Source organism: Hakea prostrata, chromosome 1, assembly GCF_041222555.1.
Source record: "Hakea prostrata isolate BN-2017 chromosome 1, UWA_Hpros_2, whole genome shotgun sequence".
In the NCBI taxonomy this organism is placed as follows: Eukaryota; Viridiplantae; Streptophyta; class Magnoliopsida; order Proteales; family Proteaceae; genus Hakea; species Hakea prostrata.
In genome coordinates this window covers 34,666,555-34,687,055 of record NC_142600.1, presented here as the reverse complement: position 1 = coordinate 34,687,055, position 20,501 = coordinate 34,666,555, and the positions used below count along the sequence as shown (strand labels likewise).

General features: G+C 36.3%; 2 protein-coding genes across 2 annotated transcripts; one reads left to right on the top strand and one right to left on the bottom strand.

The window, feature by feature from the left end:
- The first annotated feature begins 10,103 nt into the window (after positions 1–10,103).
- LOC149028829 (transcription factor bHLH112-like) lies at positions 10,104–13,530 on the top strand. The gene is made up of 7 exons (XM_089139103.1): positions 10,104–10,666; positions 10,819–11,521; positions 11,649–11,759; positions 11,898–11,963; positions 12,057–12,122; positions 12,209–12,259; positions 12,387–13,530. The coding sequence occupies exons 1-7, from the start codon at positions 10,284–10,286 to the stop codon at positions 12,534–12,536; spliced, it is 1,530 nt and encodes a 509-aa protein (XP_088995229.1). The 5' UTR covers positions 10,104–10,283; the 3' UTR covers positions 12,537–13,530.
- Positions 13,531–16,957: 3,427 nt separating this feature from the next.
- LOC149028828 (putative NAD(P)H dehydrogenase (quinone) FQR1-like 1) lies at positions 16,958–20,061 on the bottom strand. The gene is made up of 4 exons (XM_089139101.1): positions 19,927–20,061; positions 18,458–18,544; positions 17,600–17,875; positions 16,958–17,481 (listed from the first exon to the last, which is right to left on the bottom strand). Exons 1-4 carry the CDS (start codon positions 19,947–19,949, stop codon positions 17,250–17,252), a joined length of 618 nt encoding a protein of 205 aa, XP_088995227.1. The 5' UTR covers positions 19,950–20,061; the 3' UTR covers positions 16,958–17,249.
- Between the last annotated feature and the right edge of the window lie 440 nt (positions 20,062–20,501).

Here is a 20,501-nt window from a genome sequence, read left to right as displayed (position 1 = left end):
CAGAGATACACTGGAGAGACTCAGTACATGCATGCCACCCAGGATGACGATCATGGTGGTGAGCTTTATCGTGGTTTTCATACTAGCTACACACGGTCAGGGAGGGGGGGAGGGTCATGGGGGGAGAGCAGCACATGCATGGGTATGGGCCGTATGGCTATGGTTGTAGTGACGATAGTTGATTGTATGGCTCATACGGCCATTTCCATCCGACGGACAAGTTGTCAGGAGTGATGGGGTCCATGAGCTTGGAGTTTGTAGGCTCTACATCTGCTTATGGCTATAGGGCTTATGGTTGTGGTGTCCCTTCCGCTTATGGACATGATGATACATACCCGTCTTCTAGGAGTTCACACTACCATGGGTATAATGATGGATCTTCCATGAGCTTGGGTTCGCAAGATGGCAATACATCTACTTATGGGGGTTATGATGGTTGGGGTCATCATCATCAGAGTATCCCACTTATGCCTCCATTTGGCTTGGAGACAACATACCGATATCCTTTCGATCGTATGATGTCAATTGCAGAGCTTCGTTCACGTTACCCCCCTGATGGGAGTAGTTTTCCAGCCATAGATGATGCCAATTACAGAGCTCTAGTTTTTTGTATGTCAACAACCATCAGCATGAGATGACTTGGAGTGACTTCAAAAAAATAATGGAGCGTAAGCTTGAAGTTGTAGCCTTTGGGCCTTGTACCATACTATCACAAAACACAAAGCTAACGGATCCACCAAGCCATAATACTTGGTATTAAGTATTGACAGGTACTTAGTTCTATGCTAGTATAGTAATATTTTTTTAATGATGTTTATCACTCTATTGTCATTGTGCATATTTATGTTGGTTTAATTGTTTAAAATAATGTTATAGAATTTCAATTTTACTCATATACAATCGGGTATGTGCCGATCGAGAACACCAATTTGGGTGAGTTTTTAGGCACAACCAGTAAATTCCATTTTGTTTATAGGCATCAAATTAGGGTAGACACCAAGTTTCAGCCCAAAATGACCAAAATTACCCCCTAAAATTTTTTGGGGGGGGGGAATCTGCTGAAACATGGGTGAATTCTAGCCGATATGCTGGCGATATTAGGCGAAATTTCGCACCATGATAGAATCTTGGATGGAAAGTTAAGAGTGTGCAGCTTGTAATTTTGAGAGTGTGTAATCTATATTTTAGCGAACTAAAGCGTACAACCAGAGTTTAAGCCCCACTAAAGCGTGCAATCTGTAATTCACTTATTTACCTATATTTTTAATGTGGCCCTCACGTTTGAATATAATAAAATAATTCAGATGTGGGACCCACATGGACTCACAATGTATTTGGCGAAAAGACTTTAGTGTTTGTGTGACTTAGATATGATCTGGACTCATAATTTGCCCTCCCCCTAATGTTCAATCTTGACTCAATGGTCTTAAACACATAAAAAAATATAGATTAATTGTGAGATTTTTCAGTCAACAAATCTATCATCTCTCCAACATTCTTATTTCAATTTGTTAAGATTGCGTTTGGTAGTAGTTATGCTGTTGACCCAGAATTTCTGTCGTCTAAATCATATTGATTTTTTTGAAGTAGGAGGGTTGGGGGCAGAGGGTAAACTACACTGTGTTGTATATATATATATTTTTTTTTTTTTTTTTATATATATATATATATATATATATATATATATATATATATATATATATATATATATATGACTTGAAATGCTTCGGTTCACACATTAAATATCTATTTTTGACGTTTTTATTCGACTTGACTGACCAGGTTAAGGAGTCATAAAGCATGACATGAGCATGAGATGGGGCAGCAAGGTAAATTGAATTTAGGAACATTTCGAAATCATAAGAGGACAAGTAGAAGAAAACCCAAGAGAGTATATGCATGGCATATATGTATGTCATACATGATGTGCTGGATTGGGTCTGACCAAAAGGGTCCATCTTGTCTCACCATTTTGAAAAAAAATACATACAAAATTTACAATTAGAAAGGAGAATGAGAGAATAGAATTTAAATTTACCATACAACTTATATATTCCTCGGAGGAGTGAGTATTTTTTTTTTCTACCAATATATATATATATATAATATATATATTAAGACGAACATCTTTAGTTCTTTACCAAGGTGGGTTGCACCTAATTTGGGACTTGCATTTCTCAAAGTCTTCTAATGTAATAATAATCGTAATACTAAGATTCATCTTGTACATCGAATAACTAGGCACCCCATCTGAATTGGGATCGCATGAAGAGTTGTTATCATTCAAAGTCTTAACACCTATGGAGTTAAGATTTAATCTCACTCGATCTCAATGATTTTTAGTCCTCAAAACTCAAAAGTCTCAAACACTAAAAATCTATTTCCTTTTACATATAACTATCAATTATAATTTAATTCAATTAATTTTTTTAAGTAAACAAATCTCCATCATTAATTGCTTCTAGAGTTTTGAAATCCAAAATTTTATTTGCTATTGCTTTGATATTTTCTACACAACCTTACGATTGGGACATTTTGCCTTTTCGAGAGCTAATGATTGTCATCTTCCTATTTTTATTATCACAGCTATTAAATTTCTAAGACAATATACCACACAATAAATGTGGAACTTCCACAGAAGCAATGAAAGGTTACGTGGATCCATCATCTCAAAAGTCTAGAAGCCTTGATAGATGCTAAGAAGTTTTTTTCCCCGATTAATGATAGATTCTAAGATTGATAAGTCTAGATCATCTTCTTGTCAAGGAAGAATAATGTGCACCCTTGACATTTCTTCTCAACATAATAGTTGAGACCCTGTGGGTGGCTCGTGGCCTCGTGGGTTCCAAGATCCACATCCTATACAATTTGCCTCCATACAGTTAAAGTCTATGAATGTGGCATGTGAGCAAATTATCCAATATTAAAACCCAATTTTAGGAAAAAAATTTGATATGTTCCTTACAATTTTCTCTCTATTTTCTCTCCTTACTAGAAACTAATCTTAAAAAAATTTGAAATAAATTTCCAAATTCTAAATTCTTCTTCTTTCTTCACAACAAAAAATCACATTAGGAGAAACCAGCATCCACCATGAAGCCTTTATAAACTTTAAATTTCCAAGTTAAGACAAGATCATTCAAATTATTAATGGCTAAATTGAAGAAAAAGAATGAAAGAGTTCAAAGAACGTATGTAAGCATATAATGGTTGCCTTGAAAAAGGAGAAAAAAACGAGAGAATAATTATGAAAATCGAGAAAGAAAGTAAGAGAGAAATTATAGGAACATATTAATATTTTCTGAAATTCAATTTTATTGGATAATTAAATGCCACAATATCATAAAAGATTTTTGGATTTTTGGATGTGGGAAACATGAAAGGAAACGAGAGAGAGAGAGAGGCAGAGAGAGAGGTTAACTCTTTAAGGGTTGGAATGTGTAATGATTTAGGAGAAGACCTTGTCGCTTTCGGCCTTTGACCTTTTATCAAAATTGGAAGAGTAGAATCCAAGTGTGTCCGCACGCGCGCAGGCCGTGTGGAGCCCACGTTGACTGGTAAAGCTTTTTAGTTTTTACTTTTCCAAATTTCAAAGGTCATAAGCATGACGTTTGCTTGCCGTTAAACGCCGTCCACTCAATGTCTCAGTGTCTGTGAAATCTCCCCCGGCGCCGCCATATATGTCACAAGATTGAATTAACGGTGTCTATTTTCTTTCCCCCTTGGAATTAGCTCCACCACTTGGTCGGTCTCTCGTGTTCACATACTTCTCTTTGGTTTGGCCGGAAAGAAAATGACCCACACGATGCAACATCTTTTTATTTAAACAAACCTAAACATATTCTTTTCAACTACTACCCAAATTTTAAAAAGCTGGTAAATCAAGAATTTCTTCACCCATTGTCTTTCTCAGAGATTTCTTGGAAGAAACTTTATATACGTGCAATTTTGAAGTTCTAGTAGAGAATCTATTATTGTAAATGAAGAGACCTTTTTTTTTTAACCAAAGTAGAGATTTTGGATATGAAAGGTCTATAAATAATGACCCGAGCCAATGAGTCAACATGGTTATTTGATTAAAATTCTACAAATACATACTTATTTTTTCTTATTAGGTCATCGTGAGATTTGACTTGTTATTATAATTTTGGATGAGTCTTGTAACTCCATTCTGACAATTTGTTTTGAGATCTTCATTGTTATTTTCTTTCTTCATTGTAAAAGTTCTTCTTTATGTTGCACAATATATTGTAGTGGCGATCTAGTTTAGATTTGAGAAGCTCAATTGAAAATCATCAAGCGATGAAAAAAAAAATTCTTGAATAAGATTCAAAGGTTGGTATGAATTTTAATAGGAACTCGGCTCCATTTGATTTAGATGGAACCCTGAATTAAACCAAGAGAGATTTAGGGTTTGCTGTGAAATAAGAATCTATTAAATGATCGGCTATTATTCCGTTGATGCTTGACAAGTTGAGAGAGAGAGAGAGGGAGGATGGTGGTGGGTATTTTTCGACAAGGAGCCAAGGTGAATTGAGTGAATCAGGGAGTTTTTTTGTAAATTTTAAAAAATTAAGCAAGATTTGGAAAAAAATACAAACTTACATTTTCCTTGAGAGATTTTTCCAACCAAAGATGGTGGTGGGTACTTTTTGGTAAGGAGCCAAGGTGAATCAAGTGAATTAGGGAGTTTTTTGTAAATTTTAAAGAATTAAGTAAAATTTGGTAAAAAAAATACATACCTACATTTTCCTTTACCTTATAGGCAAAATGATTATTTCAATTTCCAAGTTAACAAAAACATATAGTGGATAACTTGATATTTTGGAAAAAGTCAATTATGGATAATTTGAAATATTTTTCACTTAAATAAAGAGTCAAAATGGATATTTCAATTCCAGATTACCAAATCATCATAGTGGATAAAATTGATATTTTTTGGAAAAAAAACAGTCAATTATGGATAATTTGAAATATTTTTCACTTAAATAAAGAGTCAAAAATTTAGGTCTACCTTAAGCAAATGGGCCCTAAGTAAATGGGATGGGAAAAAAAATCAAGAATAAATGAAGAAAGAAATTCTTTGTGTCACTCACTTTAATAAAATCCACTTTTTTATGTAAACAAAATGATGGTTGCACAAATGGCAATTGAGATTGGTCATTTGAATTCAATAAATTGAATATGATATTCTACTTTGGGTCATTGGAAAACGTGAAAAATGTCTGAGATGTCCTCAATTTCTTGAAACATGTTTGATAAAATGTAGTTTAAAATGTGGGACATTTTTTTTTTTTTTTTACATTCTCGTTAATATATGTCTGGGATTTAATTTATTTTCTGAGATAAATTATTTAGCCCACATTCTGCATCTTGGTTGAGAAGAATATTTCATTTCAAATCTCTAGAGGTTGCTCAGCTCTCAAAGGATTAACATTTCATACTATGAGATCAAGAATTCAAATTTCTTAGAGGTTAAAAACCTAATCTTGTTTTACATTTAAATTATGTAAAAGACTGTCTCCCTATTAATATAGTAAAAATATGCGAAGTTAATCCATTCGAGTCTTAGTTTCTGAATAAAAAGAATATCCCAATTTATACCAAATTTTTGTCCCAATGCATTTTGCATTTTGCAAATGCTATCCAACTACATGTAGTTCCATTTTTGAGGGAAAATGGAACTCATGGAACTGACCTAACATGGTGTTTCTTCAAAATTCTTGATAATGAAACCTCAAAAAGTCAGCAAACTCAACTGTTTATGCAAATATTAGGTTCTATCAACTCCTTTGTATGTAGAGCAAATAAGAAGATACTTTTCAATAATATCTTAAACTTTTAAAATTAGGTTATTATTGTCCTTCCTAGAGCAAAAAATTAGGTGTATGTTTGTAAAACCTAAAATGATTCATAAAGAAAAATTTATTTTCACTACATAGGAAGAAAATTACAATGAAGATATCAACATTACAAAAGTTCTTGTCTAATTCCCTAAGTTGAAAATATCAATTCTCACAAATGACTGACCTATTAAGAGACTATAATGTATATACTTATAGAGTTTTCATCACAACTCTCAAGAATCGAGTCATTTGGGTGGATTTTTGTTGGCGGCTGCGCAGATATCGTCCACGCAGCTGCCAAGTTCTAACACCTATCCACATTTGAACCCAACGATTCAAGTAACCATGGTTATGTTAAAAGGTGTTAAAATTTACAAGCTCATCATTTTAATTATTTAAATTCACAATTTGAAATCAAAATTACTTAGCCTCGGGACTTAAATCACCCTAAAATTTTTAAAAATTAATTTTTGAATCATAAAAGCCCTAACCATCCTTTTAAACATCTTGTCAAACAATGCCCTTAGTCTCATCCAATTTCTTTTCAATTCCATTTTTAATTCACTTGATAGTGTACGTTTTTTTTAATTGTTTGATAATTAAACAAAAATCATCAAAGATGATTTTTAACCGTTAGGATGATTCGATAATTAGGATTTAAATAAATTTTCGGTGGTTTTAGAAAAATATTTAATGGTAAAAGTTAAATTTAACCGCCTAGATGGTTGGGGGGGGGGGTTTTTTTTGGGGGAGGTATTATCCAACTAAAGGGGAAGTGATGTAGCCATCAGGGGGGTAGGACTAGACCCTAACCATCATCCACATCTTGCTGACCTTCGTCTCATCCAATTTCTTTTCATTATTCCTTCGTTAGACCCAAGCAAACATCACCAAAGATGAGCCCCCCGGGGGGGGTGGGGGTGGAATGCCTAGATGGTTTTGGAATGATGTAGTCATCACTAGACCAACAATATGGAGAATACTCTCAGATGACTAAAAACTAAAAGTACAAAAAAAACTAGCAAGAAACAAGTAATCCATGATCTAGCATATTTAGTTATTTATTGTGTTGGCTTTACAATTAAAAAATGCTGAGGTTACAACCCCATTCTAACACTAACAGCTTCACAACTCACCATAATCCAGTTCCAAGAATAAACAAGGGAGAATGAAAGAAAAAAGAATAATGAATAAAATCAAAACAGCAGCATAAAGGACATGGAGAGGTTATGTTTTATATTGATTAGTGGAAAAAATCCCCAATTCAAGTTCAGCAGTTAGAACATCTTTCAGTTTGTAGATTTTTCTTCTCCTTAAAAATTTCCAAATCTTTTTCCTTGCATACTACACATCCCCTGTCAAATCTCCAAAAAGAAGAATTTAAAGCATGAAGATCAGCAAGATTGGGTCATCGAAGAAGAGGGCAACAAGTTTTGAATGATTAGGGTTTAGATTCAAATGAAGTCTCATTATGTTGAGCTGAGTTATTTGTGTTTCAAATTGTGAATTACTTAATTACAAGGATGAGTTTGTAAATTTTAAAACCTTTTAACATATCTCTGATTATTTGAACCGTCGGATTCAAATGTGGACAGATGTCAGATTTTGATGCTTGCGCAGACGATATCCGCGCAGGGATATTGAACAAAAATCCCATTTGGGTCTTCCACTAAAATATATCTATGCATATACATCTTTGAAGCCGGTTATAAAAATCTAGATCACAAATAACACTTTTGATCATAAACAAAAATAGTGAAAACCCAAAACCTGAGAGAGAGACAAAAATGTCTCGAAAACATACCCAAACAGATTGAGGTTCATAAGATAGGATTCAAACAATAGTGACCCTTTCTTGATCATCCAAATGCATTCTTAGACCTATATATGACCACCAAATATCATTAATCATTAAGAAAAATTAGATTTCACCAATCATAGAACTGAGAAGGTCTAGAAAGCTTTACACACCCCCACCCTCCCAAAACAAATACACAAAAAAGAAATACACATCCTTTTACCCTTTCGTTATATTTTTTTCACTAACCATACTAACCATATGAATTGACATTCTAATCTTCCTCAATTGTTAGAATAAGCATGAAAATTATTTTATATTTTTGGTAAGAAGTAGAAAATAAATGACATCTTTAGTTATATTATATCAATCTTTTAAGTATTTTTTATAAATTGTTAGGTATAGGTGCTAATATTCCTCAATTTGTATCGAGCATGGGAGTCTAGGTATTAGTATGCCTACTGAAGCATGATGCTTCACTAAATACTATTCGTATCTATCCACATGCATCTCCATGGCCATATTCTAATCCATAGTAATTGAAGAAATACTCAAAACTCATTTAAAGTTGCAATAACGACAATACTAAAATACGATCTATCGGTCCACCACAAGTTGAAGCCATAACAAAGAGATGCTTTCTCATTAATTGATATAATCATATAATAAATCACGAAGTATCATAAATTTGAACAAAACCCTAACAAATGAAATGGATACGTGTGAAGTAGGTAAGTATTAGGCCTTTTCTATAATTAAAAGCAAGTAAGGTTCAAGTGTCTTGGGGTTCTGCCACCTCCAAACGACCAAAATCTTGCTAATATCTAATACAAATTCTGCCAAGTTTCGGTGGGTGTTATGCATTCTACGGTCAAGTTCTTTTTGGACAATCTATTTTAGGGTCTTGAAACACATACCCATTGTTCATTTGGTTGAGGAAACAATCAACAATGAACTTTTGGATTTGCACACTTGTTTTGCATCTATGTGATCAAATTTGAATGTGTTTTCACTCATTTATACATTTTCTTAATATAATAAATGCACACTCATGCAAACCCTATTTTATGCTTTTAATTTTGAAGGTACATAAAATGGATCACAAGACTTGAAATACAAGAAGAAACTCAAACTGAGCAAAAGACTAGATTATGCTTGGTGGAACTCCTTCAAATCCTGAGGGCTACCCGAAAAGAACATTGCGGACTTCCCCCCATCTGACGGCACCTTTGACATCCAATCCACAACTTGATTGTCTTCCCTGCACACATGGATGAATCATATGTAACCTAGGAAACTAGCGAGGGCTTGGATTTCATCAATTAGTTTAACGAATCTACCCTGCACTCACGAGCTATCCTCCACCAAGGTAATAGCCTTTGCCGAGGCTAACTCCACCCATAGCGACACCTTCCCTAAATCTTCCTTCAACTTGAACTCCTCCAGAATCACCACCAACTCAGCCTCAAAGATGGAACATTCTTGGATGTATCCGCACCATGGAACTTACCCTCCTTGTCACGAATGAGACCTCTAATTGTGCAAGTCCATTATGTTTATTTACAAAGCTTCCATGTTGCACTTGATCTCATCCTCTCAAGGAGGTTTCTACCTACATACAACACGAACATGTGTTGAACCTGAGTACACCATCTTGCAAGCCAACCAAGCTTCACCATTGAGGAATACTAATTTTTTATAATTACCACTCCATCACTAGGTTTTGCACATTTAAATGATTATATTGTAAAGTGGGGCTTTGTATTCATCCTTGATTGGCAGTGTACTGCTCCTTAATTGTGATTCAGACTTAATTATCAAAATCTTGAGAGCCCAACCAAACTTTTCAAAAAGTTTTGATATTTTTTACCCAAATACCGAAAATTGGATAAAATTCTAGTTAATCAGCCAATTTTATTGCGCATTTATATTCATTTCAATGACCTTGAAACACCCAAAGTCTTAACAAAATTTTACGAGGTTCAGACTGCAGTGAATACTAAAAGGTAGCTTTTCTTGTAATCAACCTTAAACAACTAACAAAAAAAAAAAAAAAGTAGTCTCAATACTCAAGTCCTATAGTAATGTCCATCGTTGATAATGCTTTTGCGATTTCAATGAAAAAAATAAAGTATGTTTCTGAGAACAAGGAAAGTAAAAGAAGAAAAAAAACAGTGAGAGAGACAGTATAGAAGAAACAAAGGCTCAGACAAAGACCTTAGATAAAAAGCGAATTTCATCCAACGAAGAAGGAAATTATTCGTTTGAGAGAGATGCAACGTGTCATCTCGATCAAAACCGTACTGGTCAAATCATTTTATCGCTTTGTTCCGAAGGCATAAAAAATTTTTATTTTAAGAAAAAAATATTCTGAATAAATTTTACTTATAGCTTGTAGTGTTAATTCACATATGGAGAGAAGAAATGTAAGAAAGAAAGAGAATGAAAAAAATTTTACCAGTTTGTCTAATCACCCGAGAAATGTCAACCGGATTCCGGCTGGTTTTAACGGCCTACACCCAAACGGTTTTATATAAATAAAGCTTCAAGTTGAGAGCAAACCAACAACTCTTCTGAACCCTTGTTCTTAAGAACCAGATTGTGTTGTCTAAGCTCAACAGAGAAAGTGTGGATTTGCGATGGGAGACGAATTTCAGGCAGGAATTTGCAGTGGAAACTGGTGGAATTCAAGTAGAAGTGGACTGAGCGTCGGTTCTTGTTCATCACCATGTTCCACGGCACTGAATGATATAGGAAGCTTGGGATGGCCAAGTGAGACGAGATCATCTTGTGAAGAGACCACTGCTTCGGTTTCTGATAGTTCCATGGTGTTTCAACAGACCCAGAAGCAGTCACAAGGTCAGGATTCTGTCGGTAGTGGTGGCGGTGGCGGTAGCAGTGGCGGCGGGGAAGTCGGTGGTGGTGGCGGCGGCGGCGGCAATATCCTGATGGATCCTACTACCTTGCAAATGATGGGTTTTGGAGCCTCGTCCCTCACGATGGATTGGAACCAAGCTTTACTGTAAGTCTCTAATTAGGTTAGATTTTCTATTATCGTTTTATTTGAATTAAAAGCTACTTAAATTCAGAATCTTTCAAGTAATTAAGGAAATTAAATCAAGATTAAGGGAAATTGGATTAGAGTCTTATTGTTAGTACATGATTCTGCTGCAGTCGAGGTAATGGAAGAAGTGCAGAGACTACTTTCCATTCCATGCTTCAAGATGATCAGCTAAGCTCAGGACCAAAAATGGAGTCTCCTCCTCATCAAACCCATCAAGTCCACAAGGAGTGGAGCCCCAAGAGTAGTTTCTCCGATGGTGGTGAAGATTCCTCCACTTTGAATCCTTTTAACAACAAACAGGTTTTCCCTGCTTTGGACCAACAACATCAACATCAACATCAACAGCAAAGGCTAAGTCCCAGCTCCGGCGACTGTACAGTAAGCAATCAGCAAGTAATGGTTTCAAGTTTTCCTTCTTTCCCATGCAATTCAGCTTCTTTATTGCAAGGATTATTCGATCAACAAGAGCCCCAACTCCAACTCCAACAACATCGACATCAACACTCCAGCTTTGATACTAATCCATCTCCAAACTATCACATTAACGCCGGTGAATTTGCATCGCCGTTGCTCTCACAATCGCCGGCATGGACCAAATTCCCGGCTTTCCTGAGAACATCTCAGCCGAAGCAGCAACAACAACACCAACCCCAGTTACACTTCTCAAACAACACTCCTTACTGGAATGCCTCTACAGCTCCCATGAACGATGCGCGCTCCAGCTTCTTCCCTTCTTCACATACCCAATTTCTTTCCCCAGTTTTTGATGAGAAACCCAGTTGCAGCACCCTCACGGCTCTCTCCACCGCAAAGGTAAACAATTAAATACCAATGTTGCTTTGATTTATTCTAAATTTCTATGCCTTTTTCTGGGTAACCGAGCTAGGGTTTTTTGGGCAAGTGAGCTGAAGTGGATTTTCTGACTTTTGGGTTTCAACAGTCAGGTACGATGGAAGTTCGTGATTCAGGGTCAGTGGCAAAGAAAGTGAGCACTGAACCAGCGTACAAAAGGCCTCGGATTGAGACACCAACGCCATTACCAACTTTTAAGGTACGATAAAATCCAGCAACTTTTTTTCACTGGAGGGAGCTTTCAGGTCTTGGATTCATGAATTTTGTTCTATTAATTAAATAAAATTGTTTACACACAGATGAGTAGGAGAAACTGAAAATTTTGGTTTGTTCTCAGGTTCGTAAAGAGAAATTAGGGGACCGAATCACTGCTCTCCAACAACTGGTTTCACCATTTGGAAAGGTAAACCTCTATCAGAGAATAATTTTAAACGGCTGGTTTAATATGTTTCTATCAGTTGATGAGCTTTGAATTTGAATCTGTTCTTGTTCTCAGACTGATACAGCATCTGTGCTCTTCGAAGCTATTGAATACATCAAGTTGCTTCATGATCAAGTCAGCGTAAGTTGCACTGACACCTTGTTGGATTTGGAGAAGTAAGACAGATCATTCCAGTATTAACACAAGCTTTTCTTACATAATGTCAGGTTTTGAGCACGCCATACCTGAAAAATGGAGCTCCCGCACAACACCAGCAGGTACAACTTGATTTAATTAGTAAAGAAAATACTGGCTTGGTGGTTGGTTGGGTTTTTTCTTTTTTTTTTTTTTTAAGTTCACTATTTTCATTTTTCTGAGCAATCGTAGCATTTAATTGACATGCAGAATTTTGATAAATCTAAGGATGGTGAAGAACACAAACAAGATCTCAGGAGCCGTGGGCTATGTCTGGTCCCAATTTCAAGTACGTTTCCAGTTACAAATGAAACTGCAGCTGATTTCTGGACACCCACGTTTGGAGGATCTTACAGATAGATAAGGGAGACGACAAGCCAACAGAAGTTGCCTTGCAAGGAACTGATTTTTCATTTTTTATTGTCAAGAATCTCTGCTAGTAGTTAGGAATTAGGATCATGACATCAAACCCCAAGCCCAGTTGGGAAGTAGAAGATCATTCAAGGGAAGCAAGAATAAATGAATAAACAGATGCTGCTGCTGCCCTCTCACCGTGCTGGTTACAGAATGAGGAAGAGAGAGAGACAGAAGGAGAGAAAGAGAGAGAGAGAAAAAGATTAAAGAAAAGGGAGTGACCCTTCATGAACTGGCAAAGTTAGAACAGCCACAAGCAGAATGATGTGGGATGGGCAAAGATAAGGGACCCTTGGAAGAGAATAAAGAGATGTAATAATCTAAGTACTAATTATGTATAAGTAAAGGTGGATTAGGGATGGGAACAAGTGCTAAATTTGGCTCAATTTTAGATTAAATTTGAGGTGTGGAAATGGAGAGTTTGTTGTTAACAGCTGAATTTAGCAGAGAAGGGATGGGTTAAAGGGGTTTTTGTTCCTGTTTCTAAAATCATATATAAATGTTGTATAGGGGTTGGCAAAGAACCACCTTTTCAATTTAAAAAGAAAAAGAGATGGATCATCAAGAAGAGAAAAAAGATACCAGAGGAATAATTGATTTCCGGAATAGCAGTCAGTGTGTGGAGCTCATTTGATTGGGGATCAGCACTTTTGATTTTTAATGTATGTCCAGAATATGGTAGTGGAAGTCAGAGGGCGGCCATGCCTCTGCTTTTAGGGTTTTAATTTATTTTTAATTTTTCAATTTTTTTTTATTCAAAAATGGGGAGATAGATGCCTATGAGGGAACTATCAGCAGGCATGCTTTTCTGCTTTTTATGGACTGATGACATTGTATGATATGGATGGGAAAATGTAGAGGTAATTTCCATTTTTTCATTTGTGGATGTGCTCGTGACATGGTGGTGGTAACCTTTTATGTAGAAATACCATCTAAAAAGATTTTGAGTTCGAACCTGGTGGAATCTCTCAGTTCCTGACAACCCAAAAGAAAAAGAATTATCCCTCTCTATCTATTAATCTAGAATTAGAAATGCAATAGAACAGAAATTACATGAACTAGGTACGTCTTTTGGTTTAGTTTTAGATTATTGGATTTTATTTGGTGATCTGATCATTTATTCAAAGCGGGTAAAAGGAGAGGTTGAACAAGGCTCGACCAACCGCCACTAAGTGAGACATGACCATTCTTTCAGGTTTGAGACATCCTTGCCAAGAGATCCACAATAACATTGGATGTATTGAGGATACAAACATCAAACTTGCTATAAGAAATTCTATATCTTCCACAACAGGTGAAATCTGAATAGGGGGGGGGGGGGTGTCTGGTCGCCTGAAATGGCATAAAGACACACCTAACGAACCAGTATAGCTTATATCATGCTCCCAAACATTTTTCATAAACAATTGTAGATATGTATGTCTTCTTTTTGGTATATAGAAATACAAGTATGTCTTCTTTCAAATTAACCTTCAAGATAGAGTAGTAATCCTCCCTTAATTGTGAGATTTACATCCTAAAACACAATAGTTTTGAGATAAATCACCTGTATTTTCATGCTTATCATGTGTATTTTGGATAATATTTTTAGAGAAAGAGAGATTGGCACCTTTGAGAGGATTCCTACGACATCTCTAGTTTAGACCTGACATATATAGATCTCTAGCTCTAATTGCAGATATGCTTCTTCATGCTGACCAGTAACTCAATCTGCTTTAAGCGTCTAACTAATAATCTAAGCCTTTAATCAATAAAAGCTAGTAGAAGAAGCAGTAAAGAAAAATATAAAGTCGAAAGAAACCCAAATGAAGGGAAGGGAAGGGAAGGGCTCAATGCCCGTGATTCCTCGAGAAGCGTAACCTCCAAGGATCATTCTTTAGACAAACAAGTAATCATTAAAAAGGTTTAATTAAGTAGAAATAATTCTACCTGATCAGATCAGATCAGATCAGTACCCTAGCTAAGCTGCTTAATTACCTTCTTTTTGTAGCAGTTCTTGGAGCATTGGGATCGATTACAGCTCTTAAATTTGTCCTGCAATATCCCTGGCCATCATATGATTTCGATCGTCCTTTTTCTTTTTATTCATCTTTCAGATACGGTTGTAAAGAACACTTTAACACAAAAGGGTTCACAAAAGATCTATCTTTAATTCCTCTTCTGCCTAGCAGCTATAGTTGCAATCTTTACTTAAGAAAGACTCCAAATTTGTCTTCTCGATGAAGATAAGATTTCCCATCTCAGAAAAAAGCTAGCTAGCTTCTTTCCTCAATCTTGAAATCCAAATGGCATTATTTCTGGGACAGCCTTGAATTGGAAAGAATTTTCCTTTCACTGCAATTACATCATTTTAAAGCTCACAAGCTCCTGTGTAGTGTTAGGATGTTTGAATTTTCAAAATAAACCCTTGATATATAGCCACCCTCTCATGTCTCATGAGCATTTGAAGTCCTGCATTGAATGAATTTTCATTTACTGTTGTTGCCTAAGGAAAACTTGGTCCTACGTACATTTTTTAAGATGCAAGTTGGATCAGTCATGGGCTTGGTTCTCTTCTCCATGTCTACTGTCATGAAAATCATTGCTTGCAAAAGAGTATTTCATATATATCAAAGGTCCATCTAGCTGGGAAGGGGTAGCATAATTAAGCAATAATATTAATACTAGATTGTTTAGCTTAGTGGTAGAGGCCAATGTCAATTTTCTATCGAGCAAGGTTTAAAATATCCCACAATACCATACGATACTAGCCGATACGTATCCATATTTGACCCAACTGATACGATACATCTTGATACATTAGTCGGAGTGATACAATCTTACTTCAAACGTCTTTTAAAATCACCTACCCAGCCGATACGATACTCGATACCGATACTTTAAATCTTACTATTGAGCGTTTCTAGCTTCAATCATTCACAATGTGTCTTCTTGGCATTCTACAAAGATAGGCATACATGGTCTGTCTTACCAACCTAACTTGCCTTGTGCAAGTAGAAGACCATCAGAGGACTGCATGTTGTGCATATATCTCCCAAACCAATGTAAGTTACCAAGGTCTTTAATTGCCAATGCAGTTGAAAAGAGCATAACAAAGCCCAATGAGTAAAGAAGTCCTAGTTACCAATTTGTCATCAGCATAGACAAGAAAGTATAGCAACACCGTAGAATCGCAATATATTGATAAACAGATATAACTATCTGTTTTTGATGCTATAAACCCTAAACCCACTAAGATTAAATGAAATTTAAGAATTTTCCTCCAAGTCTTACTTCAACCTTTGGATGTGGCTGATGGACATGTGTCCTTCATTCAAAGAAAATGAAACCTGATAAAATTCCAGCTTCAAAGAGCCTGTTCGGGGTCAAGTGCACATCTGTGGGCTAAGCTGCTCATTAGGAGCAGAAACAGTAAGGGGCCCATAGAATCTCCAAGCAACAGTGGCCCAGATCAACGTGTATCAGATACACTAGGCATAAAATCACTAACAAGCCCATTATGGGCAGATCCATCAAGAGGCCCAAATGGGGTAGAATTAGTACCAGGCCCAAAAATATCACCAAACAACTGTTTTGGCCAGAACATTATACATCAAATCATGATTTTTTTCCTCATCCATGATATTTTGCCTTTATTGGGCCCTAACCTCGACCTGATTTAGCCCTGATTTAACCTTAATATTGACCATCATTTTATATTAAATTTAACAACACCAGCTTAGACTTGGAGGATACATTGTCTTATTGTGCATTTGGTCGAGATATTGTTATATCAAATTCAACATATCAACAACACTAATAGTTTAGAAGTTTCATTTTTATTTTTTATTTTTTTTAATTTTGATTATCATATCAAGTAAATAATGATTTGGATTTTGGAAGTTTCATTATCCAGTCGTGCATCTCATTCTCAATTTAGTTGAGATGTCTTTTATATCAAATTTGCAAGAGTCAAGGGCCAAGACTAGGGACAGAAAGAAGCCCAATCAAAATCTGTTGATGTTTGTGCTATTAAAAGAGTGTTTCCTCTCATACCTTCCCACCCTGTTCTATAGAATTGGGAGTGAGGAGGAGCCAGTATTCCATGGGTTAGCAGCTGTGAATCATTCCATTCTGATCTGCTCTGGGAATAGCTGTTAAAGCAGTACCCTGGAGAATCAAGTAGGGCTTGGAATGGAAATTTTTCAAGGAAAGTAATCAAGGATACCACATAAACAACACCGAATCCGCCCTGCTAACATCCCTGTTCTGTGCGTCCCTCTTCCTCACAAGAAAACTGAACTGCCTTCTCGGAAGATAAACACGGTACGAGGAAGCTAAACCATCGTTCGGTTAGTATTACTGAAAATGCAAAAAGAGCCATTCCATTTCATCATTAATACTCTGCAAACCTGATTACTATTAAGTAGCTCAGAATTTGCCTAAACAATATGCATTGTCTTGAAATACAATGAGATAAACAAACAAACTGCCTACAATGTATCAATCATAAACCTTCGAAGAGAACACAAACAAAGACCACGAACCCAAACATAACCCGTAGGTTAACCCATTTTATTTATATGACCACAGGAAAATAGACACTTCAAATTCCTAAATCCTAAAAGGGGGAAAAAAATTGCAAGTATAGAATGTCCAGAGCTTTTTATTGGAAGGAAATCAAGCAGATCCTTTGAACTTTTTTGCAATGCCAGCGAAGTACTTCCCTTGGTGGAAAGCCTGTTCCAGTTCAAGCTGGGTTGGCTGTCTGGATCCATCCCCAGCAAAAGTTCCTGCACCATATGGGCTACCACCTTTTACGTTCTCCATCTCAAACATTCCAGCACCAAATGTGTAACCGATCGGTACAAAGATCATCCCATGATGAACCAGCTGAGTGATGGCTGTCAATCTGTGAAATTCCCAAAGTCATTCCATTAGTTATTTCTCTCTCCAACAATCATGGAAGATTTAACTCTAAAAGTAAATTGAAGTAGTTTAAATAGTAATATAGCAGTTGAGGAACCTACGGAGTTGTCTCTTGTCCACCACCCTGAGACCCAGTGCTGTAGAAAATCCCTGCAGGCTTGCCTGCCAGCTGCTGTGTCCTCCATAAACCTCCGGTTGCATCCAAAAATGCTTTAAATTGGGCAGCCATCATCCCAAACCTTGTGGGGAATCCAAAGAGGATTCCATCAGCCTCAGCAAGGTCATTGGGCTGAATGGCGGGGACCTCACTCTTAGGTGGAGCACTCATCTTCCCAAGAATGTCCTCAGACAATGTTTCAGGAACCTGTTGTATCCAACAAAGACAATCAGATTACTTCTGCCATACGGAGCCACAGCATAGAATAAGACTTCCTCAAAGATTCTAAGGAAAAAGGAAATTGATGTTTCTATCTGTTGCCTATTGCATTCATGCCAACATGAATGTTTGCATTTCTTAAGAAATATTACACAATATAAGGTAGGGTAAAAAGGGGGGGGGATATATGGGCAATCTTACAACTAATTGCCTCTAGATGTCCTCCTGCAAAGTAACAATTTGAAACAAAATGGACATTCAGATCTGGTCTCGTAGTCACCATTGACCAAGAATTGAAAATTCACAGTTTTCCAATCACCACTGTGGCTATGGTAGGGCATCAAATGAAAGTGAATCCTACCTTGATTTATAATCCTGTCTCACCCCTTACCCACACCCTTATTATCTCAAGTAAATTTGCTTTCAGTTTCAACAGTACAAGCAAAATGACAGCCTTAAAAAAAAATGAAGATTGATAGTCCCATTCTTTATCCATTATTGCTTCCTCAGCTTACAATATCAGGCAAGAAAGGAAACAATGGAGATGAAAGGAAACAATGGAGACGAGCATATACCTGATAAAAGTTTGGCCTCAACACCTTCAATGGATGAAACACCTTTTAAAATCTCTTCAGCAAGCTTCTCCACATGTCCATACATGGAATAGTACCTGCAGCAGCCAAAGGATATTTGATCTCAATTATTCTGAGGTAAATAAAAGGCACTGAATTTGAAAAACCGAAGACTGCAGCAATAAGAAAATGAAAATGCTTTGTTTTCTTATTGGTACTGTTCAAGCAGTTTCATATAATGCATGATTTACAGTAAGGAGAACATATCGGGTTGAACCCTCAGACTCCTATGCTAAATACATGCTAGCATCAACTAAAAGCCTTCTGTGATATAAATGGTTACGGATGCTGATCTAGCTTTCTAACTACCTGGCCTGGGCTATATAAAACCTGTATCAACTGGTTGAGTTTCAGACAGTTCTTGAATGTTACAGTTCCAATCACTTATTTCCCATGCCGTGGGAGAAATTCCCCTGGTTTCACCTAAAGAAATAAGAATGGTCAACTCATGGTCATCTCTGTGAATCGATTTAAGATATCAATATATTTCTCTCTAACCTGCACCACCAACGGGAAGGGGACAACCTCTTTTTTAATTTGGATTTGTAGGTGGAGAGTGAAAGTCCATACTAGGTATCAATTTTTGAGTATTTAACTCCAACAGAGCAAAACATATATCCATACAAATAGTCAAAATCAAAATATCTCCCTATACACAGTCAAACCCTTAAACCAACCAGTTAGACAAGGACTATAAAGTCAAAACCCACAGAACAGAATTCTTATCACTCAGACGCCAAATAGACTTCAAGTACTTCTTTTAAACAATTAGAAATTAGAAACAACAAACTAGCTAGGCCAGAACTCTACAGATATCTAATTGCTATGAGGAAACTATTTAAGAATTTAGAACTACAGAAGAGAATCTGATGAAGAAGAGCTAACTGAATGATTAATCCATAGAAGGGGTAGGGAAATATCAATGAAGTTCACAACACTAGGGAAGGAAGCTGCAATAGAGATTCTATGAACTGCAATTCCCAAAACGCCCCAGTTAAGCCTAGAATTTCTGCCTCCGATTCCAATTCAGATCCGGTATTCCACATCAACCGATGCCGCAAGACTTTGAAGCAAGCAAAAAAAGTAGGACAAACAAAGACACCCGAATCACGGAGTAATGGAAAGAGCGAAAAGATCAAATCTTCAACCAAAAAAGGGAAAAAAAACGTTCCCCCCAAATTTTTCGAAAAAGAAAATGAAATTTCTGAAACAGAATATTCATATAAAGCAACCAAAGATCATCAGAAAATCAACTGATTTATGAACCCACGGAGCGATCATAGGAATTGCGAAGAAGAAAAACAAGTAGGAGAAATAGTAACAGTAACTAAATGCAGCAAACAAATCGATGAAGGAAAAATCATAGATGAACAAAGGGAGGAGATCATTCTGAGAGAAAAAGAATGAGAGCTTCGCTTACACGATGTAGATTTTAGTCGCCATTGAAACGGGAATTACGAACTCGAAAATTTGCTAGAAAAGAAATGTAATTTCAATTTGGAGCAAAAGCACCTTTGGAAGCAAATCGAATACTGTTTGAACTAAAAGGCCAACCCAAAGCCCTATTTATAGTTCCTCCAGCTGACTTTCTAGAATAGTTTATCAATTCTAAATTTTCTAATTGGTTGAAACATCTCATAGCTGTCCGCCGCCTCCCATAGGGTTTCCTGGATCCATTCTATTTTAATTTTCTTTCAGTTTTCTTTTTGTTATAGATAATTTTTTGGTTTGTCAATCCTCGGTTTTCAAGGCTTTGCCTTAACTAATTGCCGGTGTTTGACCCGGGTCGCACACCTGGCTATGGTAAGTGAGTCTTTCAGCGAAAATTTTTTGAATCCACAAGATTTTGATATCAGAACATTGCTTAAGTGGACCAAGATAATTTTTATATATATGGTATTAAAGAATTAGATATGTCAAGAATTGTCACCGTTTCTTTACTAAAAAGTATTGGTCTTACCAATTAAGCGATTCTACATTGGTAAAATCCATTCT

Excerpts from the sequence above, each read along its gene's own strand:
- LOC149028829 (XM_089139103.1), top strand. The coding sequence starts at position 10,284 with ATGGGAGACGAATTTCAGGCAGGAATTTGCAGTGGAAACTGGTGGAAT. Across the intron at positions 11,964-12,056 it reads TGGTTTCACCATTTGGAAAG|ACTGATACAGCATCTGTGCT; the intron begins GTAAACCTCTAT and ends TCTTGTTCTCAG. Across the intron at positions 12,123-12,208 it reads TGCTTCATGATCAAGTCAGC|GTTTTGAGCACGCCATACCT; the intron begins GTAAGTTGCACT and ends ACATAATGTCAG.
- LOC149028828 (XM_089139101.1), bottom strand. The coding sequence starts at position 19,949 with ATGGCGACTAAAATCTACATCGT. Across the intron at positions 17,876-18,457 it reads GAAGGTGTTGAGGCCAAACT|TTGGATACAACAGGTTCCTG; the intron begins TTTATCAGGTAT and ends TGATTGTCTTTG. Across the intron at positions 17,482-17,599 it reads GGTGGACAAGAGACAACTCC|ATTGACAGCCATCACTCAGC; the intron begins GTAGGTTCCTCA and ends GGAATTTCACAG.